Raw genomic sequence first — 15,602 nt, forward strand, 5'->3', positions numbered from 1 at the left:
AAATTACAGCCCTCCATGAAAAGGGGTTGGGAGAGGACTCAGACTTGGGTTGACCCTGGGATGGGAGATGGGCTCCTTGCATGTACACAGCGCTGGGGTTGGGACACAACTCCAAAGGGGGCCTACCAATGTGCAGAAGCACCCTGCCTCCCTCGCCAGACGCTGGGATACCAGAGCCCCAGAGTTGTGACTGGGTTAAGACCCAATGCTCACAGGTTCCAACCAAGGGTAAGGACATTCCAGGCTGCAGCCAAGACAGCTGACACACAGAGGAATGTGGGGTCACTGCACTCCTCACTCCCTGGCAGATGAGCTGGAAGAGGCAGTGCCAAGATCCCAGCCAAAAGTTTTGGGGCGGTAAAAGGGCTGGGGGCCACTTGAGAGCTCCTCATGAGCACCCTGCGAGTGCCATTGAACAGACCAGTCCTAAGGGAGGATGTGAAACTGTTCTGAGCTAGGTATTGGAAACAGTAAGTGCCATGGATTAGTAGGGTGCTAAAAGGATCATGGATGTGTCATGTGCCTGATAGAACAACTGCCAAGAAACTGGGAAAGATGCTGTGGCACCTATGGGTAACATTGGTGGGTTCAAACTTCCCCAGGTCACTGGCTGAAGTGACCCCATTCAGTTTGTCTCAAAGAGGGAAGGGTGGGAATTTTTCATATTTTTAATTTTGGGTGACTACTGTGTGTGCCTCTGTTTTCCCCTGTGTGGTGCATAGTTAAATAGGTGGGGGGTGGGAAAGGTTGTGTACTCTTTGCAGAGACCCACAGATACAGGCAGGACCAATGCCTAGCTGCCTGGGGGCTGTGCCCATGTAGAGTCCCAGAAGACACTGGCCACTCCAATTGCCTGGACATTTGGCACCTAGCAACAAATGACCATGGATGGCCCACCCTCCTTAGGAAACCAGCTGGGTGTGACCAACTGAAGAACAAAGGACTGGGGAGGGACTAGAGGGGTTGTATTGTGTGGGCTGCTGGAGGTAGAGGGAAGTTTCTAGAATCAGACCACAAAGGGTTTAGAGGGCTCTGAGCTCTGAATTGACCCAGATGGACTCTGCTGTAACTTTCCATTCTTTATGTCAGTGGTTCTCAACCAGAGGTACTCGTACCCCTGGGGGTATTCAGAGGTCTTCCAGGGAGTACATCAGCTCTTCTAGATATTTGCCTAGTTTTACAACAGGCTACATAAAAAGCACTAGCAAAGTCAGTACAAACTAAAATTTCATACAGACAATGACTTGTTTATATTGCTCTATATATATTATACACTGAAATTTAAGTACAATATTTATACTACAATTAATTTATTTTACAATTATATGATAAAAATGATAGTCAGCAATTTTTCAGTACTAGTGTGCTGTAACACTTCTCTATTTTTATGTCTGATTGTGGAAGCAAGGAGTCTTTAAGTGAAGTGAAACTTGAGGATACACAAGACAAATCAAACTCCTGAAAGGAGTACAGTGGTCTGGGAAGGTTGAGAGCCAGTGCTCTATGTTAACTAAAGAGTTTCTTTGCTGTGTTCCAGACAGCTAATAAACCCTTCTGCTTTTACAGCACTGGCTGAGAGTCACTGCAGTCAGAAAGTTGGGGGTGCATTGCTCCATTTGGGTGTGCAAGTCTTTCCCAGGTGTCCAATTCAGGTGGACTTGCTGAGGGGAGCTCACGGTGAGAAGCAGGGGTGCTGAAGGCTCTGAGATTGAGTCCCTGGAGGCAGTGAAGCCAAGAGGCCTACCCCAGTGCAAGTGTCACCCTAAGAGGGCTGACACACAGAAGGGGTCCTCCCAGGGATTGTTCCAGAGCACTGGACTGTGGATCCGAGACAGACCTCTCTCTAGGTCCTCACATCCAGGCTATGTCTAAATCTTGCTGATTCTTTCTGCATAACATCTCTAAGGCTATGTCTACACTACCGCAGTAAGTCTACACTACACTACACAACTCCAGCTACATGAATAATGTAGCTGGAGTCGACGTACCTTAGGTCGAGTTACCGCTGGGTCTACACCGTGGGGGGTCAACGGGAGAAAATCTCCTGTTGACTTACCTTACTCTTCTCCTTGGGGGTAGAATACAGGAGTCGACTGGACAGCGATCTGCAGTCGATTTGGCGGGTCTTTACTAGATCCGCTAAATCGACCGCCAGTGGATCGATCTCAGAGCATTGATCCCTGCTATAGTATAGACCTGCCCTAAGATACAGCTTTTCTTGTCCATCCACCCAGCTCCCATCATCTTGTGCCTTGATTACTGCAATGTCCTTCTCTCTGGCCTTGACAAATGCCATCTTGCCCCACCCAGATCTATCCAGAATGCTGCTGCATTGATCATTTTTCTAACCCATCACTCTGATGTCACCCCTCTCTTTGAATCCCTCCACTTGCTCCCCATTCTCTAGCACATCAAACATAAGCTGCTTTCAAGGCCCTTCACCATCAATCCCCACCCTATCACCTCTCATTCAGTGTCACTCTGCTGACATTTACCCATGATTCCTGCCTCCAGTGCCCACCTATTAAATGTTTACATTTTTAAATCGATAATAGGGGGTCTGTGCATATGCTATCCCAGCCACCCTGTGCTAATAGCCTTAATCCCCTTCTGCAGGGGTTCATGCTGAGCCAGTGGCTCTAGCAATCACTGCCACATTCATCCAGGCAAGTTTTTTTTTTTTTTTTTTTATCAGTGTTGCCGGCACCCAGTGCCAGAGGCGAACAACAGCAAGGTTCGTTGCCCGGTGTGCATCACCCAATAATCACAACGGGGTGGAGAAGCAGAAAAGTTATTTGCAGCTGCAAACAAGGTACAGGGAGAATAGAATCTCAAATCCTGCACACAGAGCAGGAAGTTACACAGGCTTTTATACATCCTTTCTTCAGCATACTTATCCAATAGCAAGCTGCCCTAAGTATCCATATAGCCAGCCAATCCAGTTACCAGCTTGTTAACTTGTTCTCTGTACCATCTGTTAAACCATACATAAAGCTGCTTTATTCAGCATTGTTCTTCTATATCTGCCCTGTTTGGCCTTGTTTAGTTTCAGGCAGTCTGACTTTGCAACATATTGTTGCAGATCCTCAGCATAACTGCTGCGAGTGCCTCCAGGCGGGGGTGGGGGGTGCCAAGGACACTTGGGCCTAGTGCGAGGGGGCTTCATTGATACTCGTGGTCTTCCTTCCCCTTGAGTTACCTAGTGGCCATGCCCCAGTGTCCCCAACAACTCCCTCCTTTGAGAACACTCAACAGCCTTGGCTCTGAGTTTTCTCACTTGGGCTACTTATTTCTTTACAATAGGACTTTGCATAAGCACTTTGTGATAGCCTTGAAGAGAATGACTTATTAACTTTTGCAAAAGGGCCCTAACACATGATACTGCACAGCATAACACCATTAGAATCATAGAATATCAGGGTTGGAAGGGACCCCAGAAGGTCATCTAGTCCAACCCCCTGCTCGAAGCAGGACCAATTCCCAGTTAAATCATCACAGCCAGGGCTTTGTCAAGCCTGACCTTAAAAACCTCTAAGGAAGGAGATTCTACCACCTCCCTAGGTAACGCATTCCAGTGTTTCACCACCCTCTTAGTGAAAAAGTTTTTCCTAATATCCAATCTAAACCTCCCCCATTGCAACTTGAGACCATTACTCCTCGTTCTGTCATCTGCTACCATTGAGAACAGTCTAGAGCCATCCTCTTTGGAACCCCCTTTCAGGTAGTTGAAAGCAGCTATCAAATCCCCCCTCATTCTTCTCTTCTGCAGACTAAACAATCCCAGCTCCCTCAGCCTCTCTTCATAAGTCATGTGCTCTAGACCCCTAATCATTTTTGTTGCCCTTCGCTGGACTCTCTCCAATTTATCCACATCCTTCTTGTAGTGTGGGGCCCAAAACTGGACACAGTACTCCAGATGAGGCCTCACCAGTGTCGAATAGAGGGGAACGATCACGTCCCTCGATCTGCTCGCTATGCCCCTACTTATACATCCCAAAATGCCATTGGCCTTCTTGGCAACAAGGGCACACTGTTGACTCATATCCAGCTTCTCGTCCACTGTCACCCCTAGGTCCTTTTCCGCAGAACTGCTGCCTAGCCATTCGGTCCCTAGTCTGTAGCGGTGCATTGGATTCTTCCATCCTAAGTGCAGGACCCTGCACTTATCCTTATTGAACCTCATCAGATTTCTTTTGGCCCAATCCTCCAATTTGTCTAGGTCCTTCTGTATCCTATCCCTCCCCTCCAGCGTATCTACCACTCCTCCCAGTTTAGTATCATCTGCAAATTTGCTGAGAGTGCAATCCACACCATCCTCCAGATCATTTATGAAGATATTGAACAAAACCGGCCCCAGGACCGACCCCTGGGGCACTCCACTTGACACCGGCTGCCAACTAGACATGGAGCCATTGATCACTACCCGTTGAGCCCGACAATCTAGCCAGCTTTCTACCCACCTTATAGTGCATTCATCTAGCCCATACTTCCTTAACTTGCTGACAAGAATACTGTGGGAGACCGTGTCAAAAGCTTTGCTAAAATCAAGAAACAATACATCCACTGCTTTCCCTTCATCCACAGAACCAGTAATCTCATCATAAAAGGCGATTAGATTAGTCAGGCATGACCTTCCCTTGGTGAATCCATGCTGACTGTTCCTGATCACTTTCCTCTCATGTAAGTGCTTCAGGATTGATTCTTTGAGGACCTGCTCCATGATTTTTCCAGGGACTGAGGTGAGGCTGACTGGCCTGTAGTTCCCAGGATCCTCCTTCTTCCCTTTTTTAAAGATTGGCACTACATAAGCCTTTTTCCAGTCATCCGGGACTTCCCCCGTTCGCCACGAGTTTTCAAAGATAATGGCCAAGGGCTCTGCAATCACAGCCGCCAATTCCTTCAGCACTCTCGGATGTAACTCGTCCGGCCCCATGGACTTGTGCATGTCCAGCTTTTCTAAATAGTCCCTAACCACCTCTATCTCCACAGAGGGCTGGCCATCTCTTCCCCATTCTGTGATGTCCAGCGCAGCAGTCTGGGAGCTGACCTTGTTAGTGAAAACAGAGGCAAAAAAAGCATTGAGCACATTAGCTTTTTCCACATCCTCTGTCACTAGGTTGCCTCCCTCATTCAGTAAGGGGCCCACACTTTCCTTGGCTTTCTTCTTGTTGCCAACATACCTGAAGAAACCCTTCTTGTTACTCTTGACATCTCTTGCTAGCTGCAGCTCCAGGTGCGATTTGGCCCTCCTGATATCTTTCCTACATGCCCGAGCAATATTTTTATACTCTTCCCTGGTCATATGTCCAACCTTCCACTTCTTGTAAGCTTCTTTTTTATGTTTAAGATCCGCTAGGATTTCACCATTAAGCCAAGCTGGTCGCCTGCCATATTTACTATTCTTTCGACTCATCGGGATGGTTTGTCCCTGTAACCTCAACAGGGATTCCTTGAAATACAGCCAGCTCTCCTGGACTCCCTTCCCCTTCATGTTAGTCCCCCAGGGGATCCTGGCCATCTGTTCCCTGAGGGAGTCGAAGTCTGCTTTCCTGAAGTCCAGGGTCCGTATCCTGCTGCTTACCTTTCTTCCCTGCGTCAGGATCCTGAACTCAACCAACTCATGGTCACTGCCTCCCAGTGACCATTAATACAAGCAATACAGGAAAGAGAAGTTTCAATAGCAGGCTAAATAAACCACCAAGCCAAAACGACAAACCCCAGCCTGAAAACAAGGTTTGCAACCAATCGCTCTCGGGGGCAGTATAGGCAACCTGTGCTCTGGCTCGGGCATGGGCCTCAGCCTGTACCACCTTTTCATAGATCTCATAACTGCTATCATTTACATATACACAACATCGGGGCCCGATGAGGGCACAAACCCCTCCTTGGGATGCCAAGAGATAGTCCAAAGCCAGCCTGTTTTGGAGGGAAAACGTCCTGAGCTGCTGTACCTCTTTATTTAATGTTTTTACTGCTGACCCTAAATCACTAACCGAGTCCTCTAACTCTAAGGCAACTTTCTCAAGTACCATTTGCAGCCTTACAGTATAGCGGCCTATGCATGCCATGGCTGGCCCGGTAAACAGTGGCGCTATTCCCAATACAGAGCACCCTACAAGCTTCTCAGTTGTGAGGGAATTCTTTATATTGCCCTCCAATGCTGCAGTTAGTCGCCGCAGGGTCTTTTCTCGTGACTCAACAGAGGTATCTCGGGCATTTCTAATCTTTCCTTTGGGCAGTGTGACAGTTATTGACAGATGAGGAACTCCATGAGCTATATAACAGCTACCTGTCCAGTTGGCTGGCAGCACCTTGTAAGCCTTTCGGCCACATACAAAATAGTGACCCTGTAGGGCCCAGTAAGGACTGTTTCTTAAGGGGATTCCTGGGATATTTAAGGCTGCTTGGCTGCTTTTCCAAACAGTTCATATGCCCCTAAGGGGGCATCCCATCCTCCTGATCGGGTACAAGTGGGAGTGTTTCTAATTGTGCCATTCAAATTACACTCGCCATAGGGACCACTACAAACCCACCATTGGCTTGCTACATTGGAGACATTAACTGGACGGCAAGTTATATTTCCAAACCCTTCTTTTGTGGTAAGATTATTCGTAAGAGTTTCCCTAAAAGGGGAGGAACCATTACACCCACACTGCTGGCCTCCCCTCTTGGTCTTTATTTAATACCTATTAGCCCACTGTGTAATAACACAGGAGCTTTTTTCCACAGGACGCCCATAGTGATCAGATTGGTTTCGGGTGAAACAAAATACTTCCACAGTGAGTACTGCAACTGAATACTCCTGGTCCTGATAGGTGGCCTGCTGTAAAGAGGTCTTGTTCCAGAATGGCAAGTCCGTTCTTTCCTGCTCTTTGGTGGCAGCTAATTCTGCTAGGGTCAGGGGCAGCATGTCAAGGGGCATTCCCGTTTTGGGGGACAGTGGAGTTGGAGCACATACCCAGCAATCAGTCTGGTTTGTTAAAGTAGCAACATGATGCGCAAGCGAAACAAAGGAGTTATGCTCCCGATATGCACAGTTTGGAAATACCAATACAGAGAATAACAATGTTACCCAATTAATTATTACCAGAGTCTTCCCAACCCAGGGTCTCCAGTACCTGGGTGGGCCCATTTTAGCGTTAAGGTGCCCGCTATTTGTGTCTCTTAAACAGTAGCTTTAGCCCGAGATCGTCACTAGATGAGGAGTCAGCAGGTTGGACGGTCCATTGTTCTGCTGACGAGGGGGCGGGTACTGCTTTTAGATGAGAGTGATGGATCCAGTTCTTGTGTCCCTCGACCTTTGCCGCTGTATGGGAGACCAGCAGGACGGTATAGGGTCCTTTCCACTTTTCCTGGAGAGGCTCGTCTTTCCAGGTACAAACAAGCACGGAGTCGCCGGGCTGTAAGGAGTGGACGGGAGAGTCCAAGGGGAGAGACTGGGAATCCTTGGTATACCTGTGAAGAGACAAGAGAACAGCAGACAGGGAACACATATACTGAGCCAAAAACACATTAGCCAACTCCCATTCCCCTGACAGAACCGGGGTGCCATTCATAGGCCATGCCCTTCCAAACATAATTTCAAACGGACTAAGCCCTAATCTACCCTTTGGGAGAACACGGATCCGGAGTAGGACTAGGAGCAAAGCATCAGGCCATCGCAGTGAGGCTTCTTGGCACACTTTTGAGAGATGTCGTTTAAGGGTCTGATTGGTACGCTCCACTACACCACTGGCTTGCGGTCTCCAGGGCGTATGGAGTTTCCAGGGGATCTGTAAGGCATGTAAGACGCTTTGGATGATTTTTGACGTGAAGTGTGTCCTGTTGTCAGATTCCATCCACTTGGGGAGTCCAAAGCGAGGAATGATCTCCTTAACAAACTTGAGGGCTACTGTTCTGGCAGTGCAATTACAGCATGGGAAGGCTTCTGGCCATCCGCTGAACCAATCCACTATGACAAGGAGATATTTGAGCCCTTGGGTCCGGGGAAACTCAGTAAAATCTATTTGCCACACTCGTCCGGAGCCCGGAGTGGGTTCTAGGGCAGCTGGTGGCACAGGATGTCCCGGACGGGGGTTATTCTTTTGGCAGACTAAGCAGTCCGCTTGTACCTGGGCAGCCAGGGCTCGGAGTCCGGAAGTGATAAAGTATTTTCCCATTAGTTGGATAAGTGCTTCCCTGCCAGCATGAGTGGTTTGATGTAGTTTCTGCAGCACCGGCCGGATCAGGCCCTTTGGTAGGAGGACCTTCCCTTCCGGGGAATGGAGCCATCCCTCCTTTTCCCGGAGACCGAGTTTGTCAGTTAGCTGTCTCTCCTCCCCAGAGTACTAAGGGGTTGGAAGCTCCCCTACTGATGGGATAAGGGCATGCATATGGGCATTCTCAGTCTGGGGGGACGTCAGGGTGGCAGCACGCTTCGCCTCTCTATCTGCCCTAGCATTACCTCTGGCCACATCTTGATCTTCCCTTTGATGGGCTTTACAGTGTACCACCGCCACTTCCGAGGGAAGTTGTACTGCTTCTAGAAGCCGGAGGATTTGGGGCCCGTACTTGACTGGGGAGCCTTGGGCTGTCAGCATTCCCCTTTGCTTCCATAGGCCAGCATGAGCATGTAGCACACCAAAAGCATATTTTGAATCGGTAAAAATGTTGACCCGCTTTCCTTTTGACAGCTCAAGTGCACGGGTCAGGGCTATTAGTTCGGCCAGCTGGGCAGAGGTCCCAGCAGGCAAACCTTCAGCTTCCACAGTGTCATGGAGGGTCACAACAGCATAACCTGCCCTCCTTTGCCCATCTATTACAGTACTGCTACCATCAGTGTACCACTCATAATCTGCATTTGGGAGGGGTACATCCTTTAAATCCAGATGGCTGGAGTACTGGGCATCTATGATCTCTAAACAGTCATGTTCCTGTTCCTGTTTCTGGCAAGAGGGTGGCTGGGTTAAGGGAGGGGCAAGGCTATAAGGTGACTTCAGAGTTCTCTAACAGCTTAGCCTGATACAGAGCAATCCGAGCCTGGGTGAGCCAGAGCCCACCCTTGGTGTCTAGCAGGGCTCGGACCATATGGGGAGTATAGATTTGCATATCCCCTCCCAATGTTAGCTTCTCAGCTTCCTCAAGCACTAGGGCAGTGGCTGCGACCGCCCGTAAACATGCCGGCCAACCCTTTGCAACCTGATCCAGTTGCTTAGAAAAATAGGCCACGGGACGTCTCCATGCTACTAACAGCTGTGTGAGCACTCCTAGGGCCACCCCCTTTCGTTCATGTACATACAACTGAAACGGCTTAGAGAGATCCGGCAGGCCCAGAGCCGGGGCTTCCATCAACTTCCTTTTCAAGATTTTAAATGCCCTGTCAGCCTCTGGGGTCTAATAGAAGGGGTCATGATCTGCTCCTTTTACACAGTCGTACAGGGGTTTAGCCCATAGTCCAAACTCTGGGATCCATATCCTGCAAAAGCCTGCCATACCTAGAAAAGCTCTGAGCTGTTTATGAGTGCTTGGGGTAGGGACTTGACAGATAGCTTTCTTTTTTTTCTTTTTCGCTTGAAAGCTGACGCTCCCCTTGCCTTAGCTGTAACCTGATTCCGCTCCACCTCAGACAACAGGGTTCTCAGGAGGATATTACAGTCGTCTCAATCCGGCTTGTGACTACTGAGGCACCCCTCAAAAGACTGAAATAAACCAGCTTGGGTTTGTTGAGAATTCCCCAGCCTGTGTTTTAAAAGCTGCTAAGTCTATTGGATTGAATGGCACATGAGTGTAAACTTGCACAGTGGTAGCCTGACGATCTGCCCCTGGGCAAGCCACAACAGTCTCGGTAATCAAAGGATAGAGTCCCACCGAGGGGGCAATCTCTGTAACCCGAGGCATCCTACCCTTATAAGGTGGGGGTGTTGGGGCTGAAGGAGACACCGGCTCTGCCATTACAGTGGGGGTGGGGGTCTGGGGACTAACATTAGCTGCTACCGAACCAGTCGGAGTCGAATTACAGCTCTGTTCTATCTCTTAAAGCCATAAACGCTTGTGCATACAGATGTTCATTCCATTTACCCATTCACTGACAAAACAAAACTAATTGGAGGATCGTATTATAATTGATTGACCCTCCCGGTGGCCACCGTTCCTGGTCCTCTAGCCGATATTGAGGCCAGTCTACTGTTCAAAACCTTTTCAATTTGCTTTTTGTCATTGGATCTGATCCAAACACTTTCCAGTTTGCTAGAATGCATTCTAGGGGCGTACACTGTGCCCTGCCTCCCGAGCTCTGTCCCTGTCCCCTACCTACAGGGTAACTCTGGGCGTCCCCAGGTTCCAACAGAGCATACAATCCGGATTTCAAAAGGTTCCTACCTTATCCAAGGGACCGGTTCCCCACCGTCGCCCGCAGCTGCTCCTCCCCTATGTCCAAGGGACCGGTTCCCTACCGTCGCCCGCAGCTGCTTCTCCACTATGAGTGCGTTGCACCATTGTGCCCTCTGGGGTCGATCAAATCACGTCTCCTCCGAGGCCCCCGATGAACTCACCGGTGCGCGCTGGGCGTCGGTTCTCGCCGCAATCCTCGACCTCCAGGAGGGGTCCGGGCAAGGCTAAATAGCAGCCTCGTCGCCCACCCAGGGATGCCAAAAGCTGTTGCCAGCACCCAGTGCCAGAGGCGAACAACAGCAAGGTTCGTTGCCCGGTGTGCATCACCCAATAATCACAACGGGGTGGAGAAGCAGAAAAGTTATTTGCAGCTGCAAACAAGGTACAGGGAAAATAGAATCTCAAATCCTGCACACAGAGCAGGAAGTTACACAGGCTTTTATACATCCTTTCCTCAGCATACTTATCCAATAGCAAGCTGCCCTAAGTGTCCATATAGCCAGCCAATCCAGTTACCAGCTAGTTCCCTTGTTCTCTGTACCATCTGTTAAACCATACATAAAGCTGCTTTATTCAGCATTGTTCTTCCATATCTGCCCTGTTTGGCCTTGTTTAGTTTCAGGCAGTCTGACTTTGCAACATATTGTTGCAGATCCTCAGCATAACTGCTGCGAGTGCCTCCAGGCTGCGGGGGGGGGCACCAAGGACTCTTGGGCCTAGTATGCATAGCTGCTGCGAGTGCCTCCAGGCTGGGGGGGGGGGGAGGGGGGGAGCAAGGACACTTGGGCCTAGTGCGAGGGGGCTTCATCGACACTCGTGGTCTTCCATCCCCTCGAGTTACCTAGTGGCCATGCCCCAGTGTTCCCAACATCAGTCATGTACAAAATCTAGCTCCAGTTTAGCCAAATGCTCTAGAAAGTGTCTGCAAGCACCAAATCTCTCCCGGGTTTGTATTCCGTTTGCAAATTAATTTGAAAAAATAATCTCTGTATTCTTGAGGGTTGCCAGACCCTTTTTGCAATGGCAGTAAACGGTTTAAGGTCAGTTTCAGCTAAAACTGGCCTCCCCTAAATAAAGACATGAAACTTTTTACCCCCATGGACTCGGGCCAAAGCCACCTCCTCTATTTGAGTGTACTGACGCTAAGGGTGTCGGGAGGTATGACTGCAGCACGTGGATGTGTCTGAGCTAGCTTTGATCTCTTGTTTCTGACCTGGGTTCTGACTCTGGGTTCTGCGTGCGTCTAGGCCTCAGGTCTTTTTCCTTGCAGTATTTTGGATTCTCTATCATTTCTACAGTGTCAGAGCTGCAGTCTGGACTGGGTGACATCTGTTGCTTGGTAAATTCTATTTGCTCAGTCTCCTAGTAGTCTGTCTGTGATTTGTTCCAGATCCCAAACATGACCTGTTCTCTTATGAGGGACTCAGATAAGCCCCCAGAACTGTATGATTGGCTCTTTAGCCTTAGATCAGACACACAATCTTCTTCTATAGTTTCACCTTCCTTTTGTTCCCTTCTCTCTGATTAAAAACATCTCTCATATGTCTCATTTTTAGATGGAGTGCAGTATTCAAATGCCAGTACTACGATTTCATAGCTAGCCTCCTCTGCCTGAGTTAACTGAAAACTATTCAACCCATCAAGTACTTCTGAACCAGCTATTGTCAGAAATGAGGCTTCCTTCTGATGGTTTTCCTTTCCACTGGCATCCATGGCTGGTAGATGTGGAGTGAAGGACTGTTTGAACCTTCTCCAGTTGTCTTCCAAATTCCACAGCAGTTCAGCTCTAGTGGGGGCTTTTAACCACTCCATTATTTCACTTGTCTAAGTGCCTTTTCACTCCTAGTACCATGTGGTGCTCAGTGATCGCTCAGACAAAGTGCTTTACAGAGATCTGCTTCATTCACTATCTCAGTTCCAACTGCCTCCGAGTTACATAACATGAGCCTCTTAAAGGTACAGTTACCCACAAGCACCTCCTACTGGGATAGGCTGAAACCGGGAGTTTCCCCTACAGCCATCTTACTCACCCTGCCTCCTACAGCACCTCCTGCTGGGAGAGGCTGTGACTGGAGTGGCTCCCCTCACAGGCAGCATTCTTGCCCTGTGCCCTTCAGTTTCTCTTTCTGGGAGAGTCCAGGACTGTTTCATTTCTCCCCAGGTTCATGCCATCCCTCTCCGCTCGTCCTGGGTCATGACCTGTGCCTACGCCCCCTCAGGGAATTTTGTGGCCTGTGGGGGTCTCGACAACATGTGCTCTATCTATAATCTCAAGACTCGTGAAGGCAACGTCAAAGTGAGCAGGGAGCTCTCGGCCCACACAGGTGAGTACCCTCCCCACCTCTGCAGCCCAGGGCATCCCTGCCCCTGAGCCTAATTCTCCTGCCCCCGCTATTATTCTCATCACCCATTATTCCTGCCCCTAAGGTTACCTCTCCTGCTGCCGATTCCTGGATGACAATAATATCGTGACGAGCTCCGGAGACACCACATGGTGAGTGATTCCCTTCGCCCTCTCACCAGACATTGGTGTTACCAACTAATGATTTTATTGCAAGTCCCCAATATGTGGCATTTATCTTAAAGCCCCAACCCCAGAAGTCATGGGATTAGGCCAGAATCTCAAGTTTTTAGCCCTGATGGTTGCAGAGAAAACTGGAAAATGTGACCCCAGTGCATCTTAAAGGCTCAAAAACCAGACGACAACAAAAATAGACCCAATTTTTTTTTATGTTTGAAACTCATGATCCACGGTTTTTGAATGCTTGGGGTGGCAATTCTGAGGCATAGATAAGTATGGGAGGGCTGCAAAGAAGAGGCTGATTCCTCTCTCCTTCTGTATAATAAACTTGGTGGTTTTCTTTCCAGCTGAGGCCAGGTCTACACTAGAAAATTTGTAAAATTACAATAATCACCCCCTAGGCAATATTGCTGTGCTACCAAAAGTTTTTAACATAGACCTGGCCAGAGTTAGCTCAAGCCCTTAGACCTAGGCTACAACACAACCCAGTAGCCCGGTTGTATAGGTGATAAGCTGTATTGACACAATGTGATAAGGAAGTTCCAGTTGTGTTAAGCTGACTTGATTGGTAAAGGCATCTTTTTCCATCAGGTAGCCTGGGCCATAGTTTCCATCCCTTCTTTTAAAATGGGGTAAACTCCCCAATGTAGCCTTAAGGCTGGTCCATCTCCCGTGGCCACAAGACTCTAGCACTTCTGTTGCTGTAGCCCTAAGGACTCTTTTCTCTCCTCCCCTTACAGCGCACTCTGGGATATTGAAACAGGACAGCAGAAGACTGTGTTTATGGGTCATACTGGAGACTGCATGAGCCTGGCCGTCTCCCCAGACTTCAAACTCTTTATCTCCGGGGCCTGCGATGCCACTGCCAAGCTGTGGGACGTACGGGAGGGAACCTGCCGTCAGACATTCACAGGGCATGAATCGGACATCAATGCCATCTGTGTATGTACCCTGTCCAGCCTGGGGGAGCAGCAAATATGTGTGTTTAAGGCCCAGGACTGAAACAGTCATGGGGGCATGATCATAGCTGTGTGTGTGGAGCCACCCATCTGAGGAAGGATGCTCACATGGTTTGGGTGCTAACCTGGGACTTGGAAGATCTGGGTTTAGTTCCCTGCCCTATGTGACCTTGGGCAAGCTCCTCAGTCTCTCTGTACCTCAGTCCCCAACTGTAAAGGGGACAGTAGCATTGCCCTACCTCGCTGGGGTGTAAAACCACAAACATTTACAAGATGCTCAGACTCTATGGTAATTGGACCAGATAAGTACCTTACCTAGGGCCCTGGGCTGGAATGGCAGGGCTTTGTCAGAGCCGGGGTAGGGGGCAGGCTGGTGTAGTAGCTGCTGTGGGACAGGATTATGGTCCCTTGCATGAATGGTGCCGTCTCCCTCTTCAGTTCTTCCCCAATGGTGAGGCTATCTGCACTGGTTCAGATGATGCCACCTGCCGCCTCTTTGACCTGCGGGCGGACCAGGAGCTCATCGTCTATTCCCACGAGAGCATCATCTGTGGAATCACCTCAGTCGCCTTCTCCCGCAGCGGGCGTCTCATGCTTGCTGGATATGATGACTTCAACTGCAACATCTGGGACTCCCTGAAGGGGGAGCGTGTGGGTGAGTGGGTCCTGGAGTTGCCTGTTAAGACAGCCTACTGCACTGGAGGCCTGGAACCCCAGCAAGTCACTCCATAGGAGACAAAGCCCCCTTTTCTAGGAGGGGCAGGTTAATAGCCGGGGAGTCAATTCTCCTGGAGGCTCTCTGTTGTGGAAGGTAAGTCACCCTTTTCCTAGGAAAGGCAGGTTAGTTCTGCTGAGGGAAATGCCTCCTCTTGGCACTAAGGTATGCACAAGGTGCCTGCTAGGATGACATGTGCAGCTGGCATGGTGCATAGCAGCGTACGGGCACGTAGGCCACATTCCCACACTGTAGCATGTCTTCCCCAGTCCTTCTCTTTTGCTGATGTCTGCTCTCTCCCCCTCAGGGATCCTCTCCGGTCACGACAACAGGGTGAGCTGCCTGGGGGTGACAGCAGATGGCATGGCCGTGGCTACTGGCTCCTGGGACAGCTTTCTCAAGATTTGGAACTGAAGAGGATGATGGGGAGAGGGAGATTATTGGGAGGAGGGTGTCCACACAAAACACATTGTCAGTTGAGCACAATTGATATTTCTACCTGTTAGTCACAGGCATGTCTCTCTCTGAGTCTCTTTTGGGGGCTCCCTAGTCTGCAGGAGGGGTCTAGGGGAAAGGAGCCCTCCATTAGCTGTTTCCCCCAACCTACTTCCTAAATATGTCATATGTCTTTCAGCCTGGGACAGATTGTAGGACCCCAGATAAGTGAGACTGTTTTGCAAGCTTTAGGACCTTGCACTGCATGCTCCGTGACACCCATTCCTCCCCCAACTGACTCCACACCATTTTATCCCTACATTGCCCCCCCACCCCAACCACCCACCAAAGAGACAACCATCATTCTCTGAAAAAGACCCTACCTTGAGGCAGGGACCCCCCCACTACATAACTACAACCATTTCTCCACACACACCTCCCCTAATCCTCCCAAAGAGGAACCCTCCTCCTTGCACACAGGGGTATAGAGAAGAGATTTTAGCCAGCTAGGACTCTGCATCGAGCTTTGCTAAGAGGGGCTAATTTCTTGGGCCTCCTCCCTCCCCTGCCCCAGTTAGCTGTTTTATCTATGCATCAAATGGGG

At 49.5% G+C, this 15,602-nt stretch overlaps 1 protein-coding gene across 1 annotated transcript in view; it reads left to right on the forward strand.

Moving 5' to 3' along the window:
• The window catches only part of GNB3 (G protein subunit beta 3), a 30,257-nt gene extending 15,163 nt beyond the window's left edge, over positions 1 to 15,094 (forward strand). The window contains exons 6-10 of the mRNA XM_074934063.1: positions 12,530 to 12,692; positions 12,796 to 12,862; positions 13,630 to 13,831; positions 14,287 to 14,503; positions 14,871 to 15,094. Coding sequence (XP_074790164.1) covers positions 12,530 to 12,692; positions 12,796 to 12,862; positions 13,630 to 13,831; positions 14,287 to 14,503; positions 14,871 to 14,977 — 756 coding nt within the window. The 3' untranslated portion in view covers positions 14,978 to 15,094. The remainder of the gene's footprint in view (positions 1 to 12,529; positions 12,693 to 12,795; positions 12,863 to 13,629; positions 13,832 to 14,286; positions 14,504 to 14,870) is intronic.
• The last annotated feature ends 508 nt before the right edge of the window (positions 15,095 to 15,602 follow it).

Source organism: Natator depressus, chromosome 1 (genome assembly GCF_965152275.1).
Source record: "Natator depressus isolate rNatDep1 chromosome 1, rNatDep2.hap1, whole genome shotgun sequence".
Taxonomy (NCBI): Eukaryota; Metazoa; Chordata; order Testudines; family Cheloniidae; genus Natator; species Natator depressus.